A 14862-nucleotide genomic window follows, 5' to 3' on the forward strand; every position below is an offset into this window, starting at 1 on the left:
TGAAGGACAGTGGAGACACTCGGGCCCTCTCCGTCTTCCCCATGGTTCTGCCCTCACCATGCTCTCCTGAGGGCATGGGGTCTGTGTCCCACCACCACGCCTCACCTCTGCTGCCCAAACCCCTTATCCCAGCCCTCAAGCCTGCAACTTCTCCCCCAAACTCGGCCTGCTGCTCCCCCAGCCCAGGCCCATTTTCCCTGGCCATGTCCCCTATGAGCCGGTGCAGGCACCTGTCTGGAAACCCCACTGCTGCCCATATCCTTGGGCGGGGACACGGCAGAGACCACCCCCCCACCTCTGCCTCCTGGGTGGTGGGCAACCTTCCCAAGGACTGGAGCTGGGGCTGCTCAGGTCTGGGTCCCCCACACCCAGCTCAGAAGCACATCTGAGGTCCTGGGCAGAACATGCAGCCCTCAGGGCCAAGCCTGGGGATCCCTGTGCTGGGGTACGAGGCAGCCCTATGGCCCCTGAGAAGCCCCGCAGCCTCCAGAGACAAGCTCCAAACCCACTCATGTCCACCAGCACATCTCTCCTTTTCTGACCCTGCCCACAAGTCAGAGACGCACCTGGCAGGCCTGGGGCAGAGAAGAAACAGAAGCTCAAGGAGAAAGAGGAAGGAAATAGGGGACCTCCAAAACAAGGGCCCCAGCCTTGGCACCCCCGCCCCCCGGGACAGGTGAGGCAGCGCAGTGCCATGATCTCGCAGGCAGTGTCTGACCGGGACAGCCTGGCTCACATCCTGCCTCTGCCCCTCATGACGGTGCGAGCCTGCAGGTCATATAAACTCTGCACACCTCAGAATCCTCATGTTAACACGGAGACAACAACCGTACCCCCTTCACAGGCTTGCTGCAAACATTTGATGAAATGATACTCACAGAGTAACACTCACTAAATGGTAGCTTTATAAGATGTGTGATGGGACCCATTCTCTCCCTCTCCCCATCATGTAGCCACCGTTGCCCCAGGAAATAGGAGCCGCAGGGAACCGACAGGTGCTGGGTGATGGGTCTAAGGTCAGGTGACTAATCAGAGACAAAACTGGGATTTAACCCTACGGCTGTCTGGCTTCCAATTCACACTCCCACCCTCCAGCAGGCTGAGAAGGCCTCAGACCGCCAGCCAGCCTTTGTTTGTCCCCCTGGGCTCTAGGGGGCAAACCGATGCCCCAGGAACCAGGGCTGGTCTCAATCGCCTCGGCCCCGCCTGGCACAGCCAGTCGACCCCAGCAAGCCTGCTCCCTCCTCCCGCACGCACTGCCACCACCTGTCACTTCTGGGCTCAGGGAGGCTCCCTGCGAAAGCTCACTCTTTCTGTGGCCACTTACACAGGAAGAAAGCTGGCTCTGGCTGGCTGGCGAGGGCCATCCCCCAAAGCATGGATTTCCTGCAACTTGAGACAACATTTCGCCCAGCCCGATAGAGTGCTTTCCCAAGGGCAATCGAATCAGCCTCTCCGACAGCAAAGCTGAGTCTATGGGGGAAAAGGGAGAAAAAGCAGAACAGAAGAGAGACAGCAACGGAGAATGAAAGGCAGAAAGGCCAGCAGCGACAGAGAGGGGCCTCCCCACTCCCAAGGTGCAATTCCAGGCCAGGCCACAGGGTGTCGCCACAGCCAGAGGTTTTGAGAGGGAAGGGTTGGCGCCACGGAATCCTGTGAAGCACCCCACACCTCAAAACCCACCCTGGCAGAGCAGTCCCTGCACCCCAGGGTTGAAGGGCCCATTTACAAGGAGTCAGGCCTCCTCTGCCTAGAACTATGTCGACAGGAAACACCACATTTCAGGAGAGGCCTCCATCAAGAGAGGGTCGATACAATACCTGTCTGTTTCAAAGCCCGATCAATCTTTCTGCTACAAAGCTGGAAGGATTTGCCAGCGAATTCCTGAATTAGCAGGCCTTTGGAGACTTCATTCTAATGCCGAGCGGTGTGTGTGTGTGTGTGTGTGTGTGTGTGTGTGTGTGGTTATGGCTGTTTTGTTGTTGCCTGGGTGACATTGCAGGGATGTGGACATTTCCGTGTGCTGGCTGCACCGTAGCAGCACTTTGTCATCTGGCCAAGCCCTCTGACCTCCAAACCCGCTTCCAGGCGTCCACACTGCTGACCTGCCACAGCTCACTTTCCACCAGGGGTGACAACCCCTTTCCATCCCTACAGCATTGACCACAAAGCATTTCACGTAAGCGAGTATTTGCCAAAAAACCCCAACGGTTGGTGGCTTGGGATGGAGAAACAAAAAAGGCCCTACAGTGACGTGTGATGCCCAGCAAACACTGTGTAACGCACACTCCTAGGGGAGTGGAGCCTTCTGGGCTTAGGGTGGTCGGCGGGCATGAGCAGGGTCTCCGTCACCCCACCCGGCTCCGGAACCACAGAGAGGCCACGCAGTCGCTCATGTCCCCTCTCCAATGCTACAGAACAAAAAGGCAGTTTTCTGGAACATGTTCATTTGGACTAAATTCCATGGTAATAAGGACCGAATCACCAGCCAGGGGAGCCCAGGGCCCTGTGTGTGGGCTTCAGGACGGGCACCGGAATGGAAGGAATGCCATGGGGACCATGATGTTCTGGGAAGCACGTGCCTAAGTGAAAAGCTGCTACTGAGGTTCAGGGCCTCCTGCTGTGCTCGGGGGGGAGAAGGTGGGCTTTCATGCTCCTGGCCGTTCCATGGGCTGAGGGGCCGGGAGGGAGAGGCAGGAGAAAATCTCGGAAAAGGAAGTGGCAGTGAGGAATGCCCAGCCCAGCAAGCCCAGGGGCATCGGCCAGAGGCCCTTGGTTACCGTGTGGACACTGAAGCCCCGAGGGGCAGAGACGGCCTCGCAATGAGTCTCTGAGATCGGGAGGCGGCCCTGCTCTCCTCTCCTCCGGCTCCTCCTACAGTTAATCAGCGCCGGAGTCCCTGCCCACATCACCTTTCTCACGCCTCAGACACTGACAACCAGGAAGACAGAGAATGAAAACAAAGAGGGGAGGCCTTGTAAGATCAGAGAGCCACCAACGTGGAAAGGAAGGAGGACAAGGTGAGGAGGAAAAGGAAGGGCCCTCCCCTGGGACACCCACTGCACCTCTGGCTCCGAGAGGGTGGCGTTTGCCCTTTCTCCCCTTCTGTTCCGGCACAGCCCCCTGGCCCCGTGGTTGTTAACACACCTGGAAGCCCCTCGGGGCCTGGAAGCTAAGCCCAGGGAGCTGTCTCCCTAGGAATGTGACCGAGCACAGGGCCAGTCCCCAGTCGGGCACACGAGGCACCTCAAATCCCCAGCCGCCTTTGGGCCCCTCTCTAGCCGCTCTCTTCCTTCCAGCCACATGGGCGCGGTGACCCGCCCTGCTGCTCCAATGCAGCCCCATCCTCTCCGGCCCCCCGCCTTGTCCAGGCTGTCTGCTCTGTCCAAACGTCCTTCTCTCCTCTCCAGCTAAAGTGTTTAACCTCCCGCAGTCCTCAGTCCTAACGTCACTCCGCAGAACCCTGGGGATCCATCCACGCAGCTGTCATTTGGTATTGTCATTATTTGTTTATGTTACATTCTGTCTCGCTCCACTCTAACGGCCATGCCCCCTGGACTTTTGTGGGGCTACAGTTTGCCTCTCCTGAGGCACTGGGCGTTCTGAGGGCAAGGACTGCGCCTCACTCCTCCTGGTGTTCCCAAATCTTAACATGATGCCTAGAGCAGGGCAGGCATTTAGGGCATGTTGAGAGGTTGGTTGGTTGGTTGGATGGATGGGTGGATGGATGGGTGGACAGATGGGTGGGTAGGTGAGTGGATGGGTGGATGAATAGATGGATGGATGGGTGGATGGATGGACAGATGGGTGGGTAGGTGGGTGAATGGATGGATGGATGGTTGGATACATGAATGGATGGTTGGATAGATGGATGGGTGGATGGATGGACAGATGAGTGGGTAGGTGGGTGATGGATGGATGGATGGATGGATGGACAGATGGGTGGGTAGGTGGGTGGATGGGTGGATGGTTGGATACATGAATGGATGGTTAGACAGATGGATGGATGGAATAGCCTCAGGTGTGCCCCATAAATAAACAGAAGTAATCCATTTCACTGATAAGGGAAAAGCCCCCCTTACATGGGCATTCAAGATATTCCTGGCTGACCTGCCCTGCCAAACAAGTTGGTCCAAAGGTACCAGGCTTGCCATATGCGTAAGACCCATTCATTGTATCTGAACAATCAGGGGAGACTCCTGGCTAGAAGGAAACAGTCTACCCTGGTAATTTTAAAAAAAGCAGCAATGTTCTAAGAATTTGCATTGAGAGTTCATGGGAAGGCAGTCCTGGCTCATGGACTCTGGACTGTTCCTCCCACACCCACAGGCCTTCCCACCCCTCAGCCCACAGTGCTTGCTGCCCTCTGATCCTAGTTTCAAACACCAGAGCTGCCTGGCCCTGCAGGACCCAACCAGACAGGACAGGGACTGGTCCAAGGACCAGATCCGGGTGTGTGGGTCCCTGGGCCAGGCTGTCCGTGAGCCCTCGCATCCACGCGCACTGCCTCGCGGGCATGCTTCACCTGTCTTGAGCGGTTTCTAGCATCCTTGTTACTTTCTATGCCTGTTACTCCTGGTCTCACACAAGGTAGGGCCCGGCCTCCTCCCCTCTCCACCATGTCTGCAGCCCCCCAGCTCCGGCAGGGCACTAGGGCTGCACTCCAGCAAGAGCTCTTAATCCCCGTGTCCTTGAGGAATGGGGGGAGGAGGAGGGAAATAATCATCCCTGACATCTGATTCCATTTCTTACCCTGTGGGAGACCATGTCTCCTCACAGCACTGGGGGAGCTCTGTGATTTTCAGAAGAGAGTTTACCACTCCTACGCCCAGACCTTTCCACGGGACAAAGTATCGCAAAACCCAGTGTTGAGACTGTGCCTAGAACTGAGACTCATGCCCACGGGAGGCCCCGCACGCTGCCACCTGTCCGAGGACAGGTCCGTGGAGGGCAAGTTGGGGCAGGTATTTGGATGCTGTTTAAGAGCCTATCTTGCCATTCTTAAACCAGTTTGTCAAGTTTGTGCAACTTGCCTACCTCTGGGTCCCAGAAAGCCTAAGTGTCACCCAAAGAAAGCTGGAGCCAAAGTGACCCTCAGAAGCATGCCTCCCGTCCCCGTTTTCTCCCGGGCAGGGGAGTGCACGGCCGCAGGTACCAGCAACTCTGAGGCCTGCAGTCTCGTAGGGGGACTCACCTGCTCCCTGGAACTGCCATCGAGGGGACTAACGGTAGGTGTGACCTATCAGCCAACCTTGGCACCTGTGAAGGCACTGGCCCAGGAAGCACCCAGCACCCCAACACCATCTAGAAGGCTGTAGCCCCGACACTGCCATTTGAGAGGTTTCCTATGTAATTTAGGGAACTGCAGCTTTGGGGCAAAGAGCTAAATAAATGAGAGTAGTTATCCTCAAAACAATGCCTCTGGCTCTCATTCCCCTAAGCCTCTGTGAGTGAAAAGGGAAAAAAATCGAGGAAATTAGAGTGAGCGAGCTGGGTGTGACTCATGGCCGGGGGCTTCCCCTGGATGTGTCCTCCGACCTCTGAATATCATGTGTCACGCGGCACACGTATCTAGAGGCCACTTAGTCCCGAGTGGCAGCCTGCCCGTTGATGGGGCGCTCCTCTGGGCCAGACTTGTACTAGGTGTTCTGGCTACATATGTACGTTCCCTGTAATCCTTACCTCCATCTCACCAGGTAGATGTTGGCCCCATTTTACAGACGAGCAAACTGAGGGTCAAGGAAGATAAGTGATTGCCCAGCAACAAGACCAGCTTCATCATTTGCAGGGCTCAGTGCAAAGTGCAAGTGTAGGATCTCCTTGTTCAAAAATCATTAAGAATTTCAGGACAGCAATAGCAGAGCATTGAACCACGTGCGGAGCTCTCTTGATCGTGGGGCACAGGCTGTTGCCCGCGAAGCTGGTCTTGCTCGAGTCCCAGGCTCCCAAATGCCTCTTGCGCTGCTGCCCCCTCCCCGCAGTCCATGGAGATGCCCACGAGGCCCCTTCCCCGTCCCATCTGAGGGGGAGCGGCCGGGTACCTGGAGTAGCAGGAGAGGCCGGTGCTGATGATGGTGTTCAGCACAGCCAGGGTCATGTAGTAGTCCCGGAAGGTGGTGCACACCAGGGTGTCCGGGAAGGAATAGGCACAGTAGGCGATGGCCGAGCCTGGGGAAGGAAAAGCAGCCGGTAAGGAGCCACTACTTGGCACTGTCTGCACTCGGGAAGATCAACCCTCGCATGTGGCCGAGCCTCATCATCCCCACCGACCAGGAACAGTCCTGCTGCTACACGCCCACCCGTGCCGTCCCGAATGCCCCTCTCCTCTGCCTACCCAGATCCTACCCTGAGAATTTACATTGGTCCGCGGGCTTTTACATATATTAACTCACATAATCATTGCAACCACCATCTTGCACTTATCCTCATTTTACAGATGCAAAACCGAGGCACAGAGTGGTTAGTAACCCACCCAGGGGCACACAGCTAGAAAGCAGCAAAGCTAAGCCTCAAGCGCAGGCAGTTCAGCGACAGTCCCTGCTTTTAACTGCATGCTACGGCCCACGATGACCTTCCAGGTGCTCCTTGCGGAAAGATCGAGGTGCAGGGAGAGAGGACCCTCGCGGAGGTGAGGAGAGCCACATCAGGGGGCTGCAGGGCTGGCCAGCTGGGAGGCTGGGTAAGAGGCTGGCCTTAGAGTTGTGTCTTGTTTTAGGTTTTGGAGTTTGTAGAGAAGGCTTAACTAAGGGGCTTCATGAGACCTGTCCGCTGCAGCTAAGAACAGGGGAGATCGCTGTCTGGGACCTAGGCCAGGTGGCCTCTCCAGGCACCCTCACCTGCTGGGAGAGGCAGCCACAGGCCGGTCAGCCCAGGGCCTGAGGGGTGAGGCCAAGCTCACCTGTTACTCTCAAGACAGTGAGCTTGGAATTCTAGCTCAAGGCGGAAACAGGGCTCGGGCGACACAACCTCTGCTCTGATCCCATTTCTCAGGTGGAGTCTGCTGAGGCCAAGTGCTGATCCCAGGTCACACAGGCAGAGGGGCCTAGAGTCGCCACCTTCTGGTATGACACTCCCCACCCCAGCAGGCCACCTGTGAGGTTTCAGCCGGGCTCCCAGGGGACAACCTGCTCTCCCAGCTGATACCACGGGGAGGTTCCCTCGTGGGCCAGAATGCATCGCTCTGTGCATGTTGTCTGGGGCCCAGGTGCCAAACGCCGTGGGTGGCACAGAGCGAGGAGCCTCCGGCCTTGCCAGAGACTGATCAGAGCAAGATTGATCAGAGCCTCTGGGCACGTTGGAGTCTGAGGTGGTTGTTAGGGTGGGCGGGCGTCCAGCACAGCGGCTGATCTGGGAAGCCTCCTTAGAGGGGGGGGGGGGGGGGAGTCCGACAGGCCCGAGGGCAGGCAGGGCTTTAAGGGGGCTGAGAGGAGCTGCCTCGGATGCCTAAGGAAAGCGAACCTCGTCCTTCAGGCAATCGGGAGGTGTCTTTCTTTTAAAAAAGTTTTTTTAAAATTACAGTTTACATTCAATATTGTTTTGTACTCGTGTCAGGTGTAACTGGAAGGTTTCTGAGTGGGGGATTAAGGTGACCAGCATCTAGTTAAAGTGCACAGGACGGCCTAGAGGGAGGAGGGCTGGAAATCAGGGTTGAGGGTTTCCGCAGGGTTGCAGGAGGGGTGTGTGTGTGCGGGGGGGTGGGGGGGGGAAGGGGGGGCAGTGGCTGCAGACATGGAACAGAGTGTCTGGTGGGATCCACAGGCTCTCACAACTGCTAGAACCTCCTTCCCTGCTCACTGAACACCCCACGTCAGGCCCTGGGCTATGGCTGGAAAGTGAAATGTGAAAGGTATATGTCTGTCCTCAGGGAGGTGTTCCCAGTGGGGGGCAGAGATAGAGGGACCACTCACAGGCTGGGGACCCAGGCCTGGGGGCTTGGAGGAAGCCACAGGCAGGGGCCCTGGCTCTGCGGTGTGACCTGGGTCACTGACCTTCACTGTGCCTCGCTATTCTCCCTGAGAGAGCGAGAGAGCGTGGGTATAATGACGGCCCCACCTCGGGGCACTGCTGTCAGGGTAACCAGGTCATCATGGGAGTGGCTACCCTCCCGTGCTTACTAAGTGCTTCCCTTCCAAACGCGTTTAATCTTCACAACACTCCTAGGAGGAAGCTGTGCCAATTTTGTGGATGAGAGATGGAGGTTGAAGAGGTTAGGAACCTTGCCCAAGAGCAGGGTGGCAGCCGGGCCCCGAGCAGCGCGTTATGCCGCCCCTGGTGCTGTGTGCCAGGTGCTCCGCGTGGAGTCTGCCTGGCAGCGACCACTCCAATATGCTCGTTCTTGTCACAGTGAGTCTGGGCAGGCGATCAAGGGCCGTGGAGGCTCCCGGCTAAGGAGTTTGGACTTCATCCCAGGAATGTGGGCACCCTGAAAGGTTTGAAGTGGGAGGGGTGCCAGGTTCAGAAGGTGTAGAAATCACGCGGACAACTGGAGGAAATGGGGTGTGGAGGGGCAGAGAGGAGCCTGCTCAAACAGTGCAGGGGAGAGGCACGAGGGTCTGAGCCAAGCCGGGGGAAGGAGCCGATCTGGAAAATGTGGAGGAGACTCAACTGAATGTGCTGATTAGAGAGGATGGAGGAAGTGGGATGGGCCAGAGAGAGAGGGAGGGGAGCTGAGGCTTCTGACTTGGAGCCAGGGCGGGGAGAATGCGGACAGTCCAGGCCACAGGGCTGGGTGTGGGGGGACCTCAGGTGAGCAGTTTAAACTAGAGACGGGGGTTGGGAGCACCTCCCAGAGGTGTCAGGGGATGGTGTGGGCACAGAGGAGAGCACCCAGGGAGCTGGGCTGTGTCAGAGCAGAAGCCCAGGGACCGGTGCTGAGCTCCCCCACCTATAGGGAGAGCAGAGGAAGAGAGCCAGCAAAGGAGGAGGTAGAGGAGGGAGTGATGCACCAGGGGGCAGAGAAAGAGAGGGGGTCTGAGGAGCACAGGGGGCCCCGCATCAAAGGCTGGAGACAGAGCCCACAGAGCTGCATGAATCCCAAGAGTCTAGTATATGTATATACTAGAGGCCCAGTGCACGAAATCCATGCATGGGTGGGGTCCCTAGCAGGTGCCAGCTGCCAGCCAGGGCCTCCCTTCCCCCGCTACAGGCTGCTGGCTGGGGCCTTCCTTCATTACACACCATCCCCTGGTGGTCAGCACACGTTATAGCGAGCTAATGAACTCCTAGTCGGCTGAACTCCTGAGGGGACACTTTGCATCATATATATATTTTAGAGGCCCGGTGCATGAAATTCGTGCACAGCAGGGCAGGGGGTCCCTCCGCCCAGCCTGTACCCTCTCCAATCTGGGATCCCTGCCAGCCTGATCCCCCTAACTGCTCTCCCCTGCTGGCCTGATCCTTCTATGTGTGTGCATGTGTATTCTACGTGTGTGCATATTCTGTGTGCACATGTATATGTGTGTATTATAGTGTATTATGTGTGTATATGTGTGTATTATGTGTGTGTCTATACATGTGGACATGTGTATGTATAGCTTGTGAAGAAAGAGAAAGAGGAAGTGGGATAGAGGTGGGCTCCTTGGGCAAGGGAAGACCTAGAGCAGGATCGGGAGGGAGAAGAGGCTAGAACCGGGATGTGAGGGGACAGATGGATCCTATGATGGGGTAGAGGAGAGGAGTCAACAAGAGGGGACATCATAGTTAAAGGAAAACACAAGAAGGTTGAGAAGATCGCTAACTCCTCTAAGCCCCTGGACGAATGAGGCTTGTGACCACCCACTTCCCTGCCAGGCACGACAGAGACCAGCGCCGATGTGCGGTTGGCTCCTCCTGGCCTGTGAGAGCAGATGTTCGTTTCAGAGAACTTGTGAGCCAGTTGTTAGACACAGCCAGTATTTGAAATTACATATCATAAAGTTACAATGAAACGAATCAGTAACAAAAGTAATCACTATTCAATTTATCCATCTACTGTGTTAGTAGAGAGGAATGACTATGTCATGGTGAGCTACTGAGTATCTCCCCACCGTGTTCAGCGCTGTCATGGCTTGAAGTCTGACATGTGGGAATATTTACACCACAGATCAGCAGACACCGCAGGCCAGGGCCTTTCTCCCCAGAGAAGTAGTTGTTAAGTATTGCCAGCCCACCTGTGGATAAGTTGCTTCTAAAACACTTGTCGGGAACCTGGAAGGGACACTGCATTCCCACAACTCGTCTGCAAGCCCACCAAAGCCTTGTGACCCCAGCTCCCAGGGGAAGGGGCAGGTCGCTCAGTCCCAGCCGAGGGAAGTCGAGAGCAAGGCCTCACCTACCCAGGCTGAAAAGGTTGACAGCGCCGTAGTCCAGGAAGAAGCAGATGTGCCGGGCGTTCTTGGACATGGAGCTGAAGGTGTGTGCACAGCTGGAGGCAAAGGGGTACACGCAGCTGGTGCTCATGTACACAAGCAGGGGCCAGGAGTAGCTGTCATTCTGGACATCTATCACATACAGTGCCGTCACAAACCTCCACACGAAGAACCTGCAACACAGCACGGCCCGCTCCATCCCTGTGGCTGGAGGCTCCTCTTCCTCCTGTTCCCCTGGGATGGCCAATCCCTGCCCGTTTCACTTTGGTGAAATGCCATGAGCAAGGGGCGGTGAGTGGGATCGTTTTTTGGTTGGAAATGAGCAGGAGAGGCAAGAAGAGAGCCTTTATCTAGTCCAGTCCCCTCTCCCTGCTGGTGGTGACAGATCTCTCTCAGCACCTTGCCCAAGTGATTCTCCAGCCTCAACTTGCATGCTTCCAGGGACAGGGAGCTCACCACCTACCCAGGCAGCTCCGAGAGTTGGAAAGCTCTTCACTGAGCTGCCACCTGTCTCTTTGGAATCTATCACCATTCGATCGGCCCGAGTGCTCCCCAGTGGGATCATCGAGAACAGGCCCATCAAATATCTTAAGGCATAACCCTCCCCACCTCTTTTAACTTCATCCTAAATACCCCGGTGCATTCAACCATCTCTCATAGGATCCACATTTGACCTGGGCACCATCCCTGTAGCTCGTCTCCATCCCCCTTACAGGAAGGCTGCTCAGTCCCAGGCAGCCCCCCCGGGGGGCCCTGAAAGTCTAGCCCAGGGGTCCTCAAACTACGGCCCACGGGCCACATGCAAATACAAATATTGTATTTGTTCCCGTTTTGTTTTTTCACTTCAAAATAAGATATGTGCAGTATGCATAGGAATTTGTTCATAGTTTTTTTTTAAACTATAGTCCGGCCCTCCAACGGTCTGAGGGACAGTGAACTGGCCCCCTGTTTAAAAAGTTTGAGGACCCCTAGTCTAGAGACAACAGGACGCTTTCTCCCTTCTCTTCCGCACGATTCCTCCACTAACACTGCAATCACTTTCCTGCGTGGCCGAGGTCCATGCTGTGTCAGATCTGTCTGACCTACAACCCACGTGAGGGGGTCCTGCCTCCAGAGCTGCTCAACTCCACGTACTGCTAATCACGGCGCCCTCCCCTTGCACCCTCCCAGGGAAGGAGACTATAAGCTCCTCACGCAGGGACCCACGGAGCATCGCTAAGTCCTCTGGCGATGGGAGGAACTTTCCCCTCCTGTCCCAGCAGAAATAAAGCTTAAGCTATTTGCTGTTTCTCACAACATATCCTTTGATCATCTTGAGATTATTCCCTAGTCCCCCTTTCTTAGGGCATCTTACTCCCGGCTCTCCCAGGGCCTCCTGCCACTCCGTACTGCTCAGCTGGGCCTGGGAGTGCAGGGGTGTGCACGCGGTGGGGCGCCTCAGCCACTGGGGCTCAGCTGGATCTGCACCCAGGGCTCAGGCCCCACAAGCTAGGTGGTCAGGCCAGCGCTCTTTGTAGCGGCACAAACTTCAAAACAGCCTAAATCACCTGTGGTTCATCCATAAAACAGACACCAGGCAGGTGTTCCAAAGCCTGAGGGGCTGTGCTCAGAGCTTCCAGGGAATAAAGGACTTGCTCAAGCTCCTGACGTTTTAACTAGGGCTTCTGGGAGACCCAGGGAGCCTCTGAGCCTGAAGGGGATCAGATCAAATCATGCCCGGGGGCAGGGAGCAGGGAAGACTCCAGAGCCAGGAGCCCCACGAATCCCACCACCATCCATGATCTGAAGCTCATCTCAGCTCCACACCCACACACCAGGCGGAGTCCCCAGTACCCCAGCACAGCATCTCAGCCCTCCCCACCCCAGCTGTGTTTAAAGCAGCCCTGGCTCCCAGGATTCCCGAATGAGACGGCTGGCCAAGGGGCTGGACAGTACCAGAAAGGCAGCAAGTGAGTCCAGATGTTGAGGGTCTCATTGGTCATTTGGAAAAGGCTGAGGATGCAGGCGGTGGCAGAGCTCTGTGGGTGTCGGTAGCCAAAGAGGATGCCCTGTTCATGGAACACCTGTGGGGGAGAGGAGGGGCACCGAGGTGAGACGAGAGGGTGGCAGGCAGGTCCGAGGAGGAACATCTCTGGCGGCATCTGGTTTTCTCCCAGGCTGTGCGCTTGAACACCTGTCAAAGTGCTCCCCCCGCCCGCCCCCGGCTTCTAAAATCCCATGTCCTCCAAGAAGCCCACAGCCAGCTGGAGGAGAGAATTCAGGGCCCTGGCTCCCTTCAGGAATCCAGCCTGTCTTCCATTCTCAGACACACTTACTCTTGTCATGAACATTGTTTAGGAATCTGGTTTGGCACCCTCTCCCTGGCAGCCTCTGCCGGGGACCTATGGCCTGGTCCTCGGATGCCTCGGTGGCTGGCTGACATATGTGCTGTCTGTCTGAGCCGACATGCCCCAGGTGTCAGGGGCTGGCAGGAAGCTCTCTGCCCAAGATCCCTCTTGCAAATATTCACCAAAGCGCTTCATAAAGGCCTTTTGATGATGAAAACTATGATGGCATCAGCTGAGGTGGAGGACAAGGCTGGCCCACACAGGCCATCCCCACCCCACGCAGCCCACTTGGCAAGCCTCTCAGGTACCAAGTGCCCATGTGATACCTGGACCGGTCGGGTAAAACACGGGCTGTCAACCCGCCTGAGGACAACATCACACCATTAAAAATGGTCGTGGTGAAGACGAGGAGGCAAGAGGGACAAAGCTCAGGCTGCAAAGTTAAGTGGAAAAAAGAAGACTGTAAGTTGTATTCCAGCCACGATGAGAAGACCTACAGGCATTTCAGCACACGTGGTGGGGCAGAGGCTGGGAGGGAACAGGAAAGTGGAGTTTTATTTGCTGAGGTAGCAGGGTTTGTGGGACACTCTTTCCCCTTTGTGTGGATTTAGATCAGAGTTTCCCAATCGCGACATGATTGACATTTGGGGCCAGATAGCCCTTGTCGTGGAGGCTGTCCTAGGCATGGTTTAGCAGTGTCCATGCCTCTCCCGAAAAGATGCGAGCAGCACCCGCTGTGTCCCCTATCACGTTGTGACAACCAAAAATGTCTCCAGAAATTGCCAACATCCCTTGGGGGTAAAATCTCCCCCTGTTAAGAACCACTGATTTACGTGAATGGTGTTATAACCGTTAGGAGGTAAATTTAATATGAGTAGATAATCGAGGCAAATAATAATGATAATATCAGTAATCATAACACAATTCAGGTCACAATAAATTTTAAATCTTTCCCTTTGATTTTCTAGGGCCGTGGGAGGAAGGGAAGGCTGGGAGAATTCCAGCCGAGACACCCATCTCTCATTTGAGTTACCATCTTCTTAGTGTAAGAGAGGATCCCGATTCAAAGATACACAACATGGAACATAACTGATACTGTCTCTTGGGGTTCTGAGTCAAGAGGTCACTTTAAGTAGTGGAGCAAGTCAGGGGTTTTATTAAAGAGTCAAATGTGGGCCACTGAGGTGCCACGTGACCTTGAGCTGGGTCATCCCTCTCTGGGCCTCAGGGTTCTCACCTGTGAAATGGGAGGCGTTAGCTAGCTGGATGGTCAGTATGTTCCTTTCTTAGTTCAATTCTGAGTTAAACTGGTCAACTGGGGGAGGAGGATAGAGAAGTTGGTTCATGGTTCAGTGAAGAAATACTATTTGAATTAGATTTGGGTCTTAGCTAATTAAAGCGATTTGTTCCAGTTATAGATTCTCCGTTCAGTTCTGCTGACATCCCGGTTTGCAGTGGAGAGGCCTCTCTAATGGGCAGCAGGGATCTTGGCTTACAGCTGTGCCCCCCCCCCCCTCCCCAGGGCTGCGGGCAAGGAGGCAAATGGGCCAGCCTTCGGCCTTTGATCCACGTGAGGAGGATGGTGTGGGCTTGGCACACACTCAGAAGGCCCTCTTGTAGCCCTAGCTGGTTTGGCTCAGTGGGTAGAGCATTGGACTGTGGACCAGAGTCCCAGTTCGATTCCAGTTAAGGGTATCTACCTCAGTTGCAGGCTCCTCCCCGGCCCAGGCCCTGGTCTGGGTGCATGCAGGAGGCAACCAATCGATGTGTTTCTCTCACCTCGATATGTCTCTCTGTCTTTTCCTCTCTCTTCCACTCTCTCTAAAAATCAATGGAAAAATATCCTCCAGTGAGGATTAAAAAAAAAATTAAGAAGGCCCTCTTGTAGAAGCTATGGGTCATTCATTCTCTCTCTTACGTTTTCTCTTTCCTTTAAAAATTTTTTTTTTTGTTTAAATGAAAGCATTTGTTTAAATTAAAATGCAAAGACTCTGGAAAGGAGGAACTGTTACGAGTCACTCCTTGCCATGAACGAGGTCAGCAGATCCTGTGCAGCAGGCGATCTTGTGACGAGGGTCCTGCAGGGCGCCTGCGTGCTGGGGTGGGACTGAGGGAGGAGGCGGGGTGGGACTGAGGGAGGAGGTGGGGTGGGACTGAGGGAGGAGGCGGGTGGGGCTGCAGGACAGCAG

At 55.5% G+C, this 14862-nt stretch overlaps 1 protein-coding gene across 2 annotated transcripts in view; it reads right to left on the bottom strand.

The window, feature by feature from the left end:
- PAQR5 (progestin and adipoQ receptor family member 5) overlaps positions 1-14862 on the bottom strand; it is a gene marked incomplete at both ends in the record, with an annotated part of 37971 nt that overhangs the window by 6291 nt on the left and 16818 nt on the right. Inside the window, 3 exons of one of the 2 annotated variants that reach the window (XM_081112103.1) lie at positions 6042-6168; positions 10314-10519; positions 12282-12409. In XM_081112103.1, coding sequence (XP_080968229.1) covers positions 6042-6168; positions 10314-10519; positions 12282-12409 — 461 coding nt within the window. Of the gene's footprint in view, positions 1-6041; positions 6169-10313; positions 10520-12281; positions 12410-14862 lie in introns of those variants that run through there. The other variant, XM_081112102.1, reaches the window with a different exon arrangement.

This window comes from Myotis nattereri, assembly GCF_964212035.1.
Source record: "Myotis nattereri genome assembly, chromosome: 1".
NCBI classification, from domain to species: domain Eukaryota; kingdom Metazoa; phylum Chordata; class Mammalia; order Chiroptera; family Vespertilionidae; genus Myotis; species Myotis nattereri.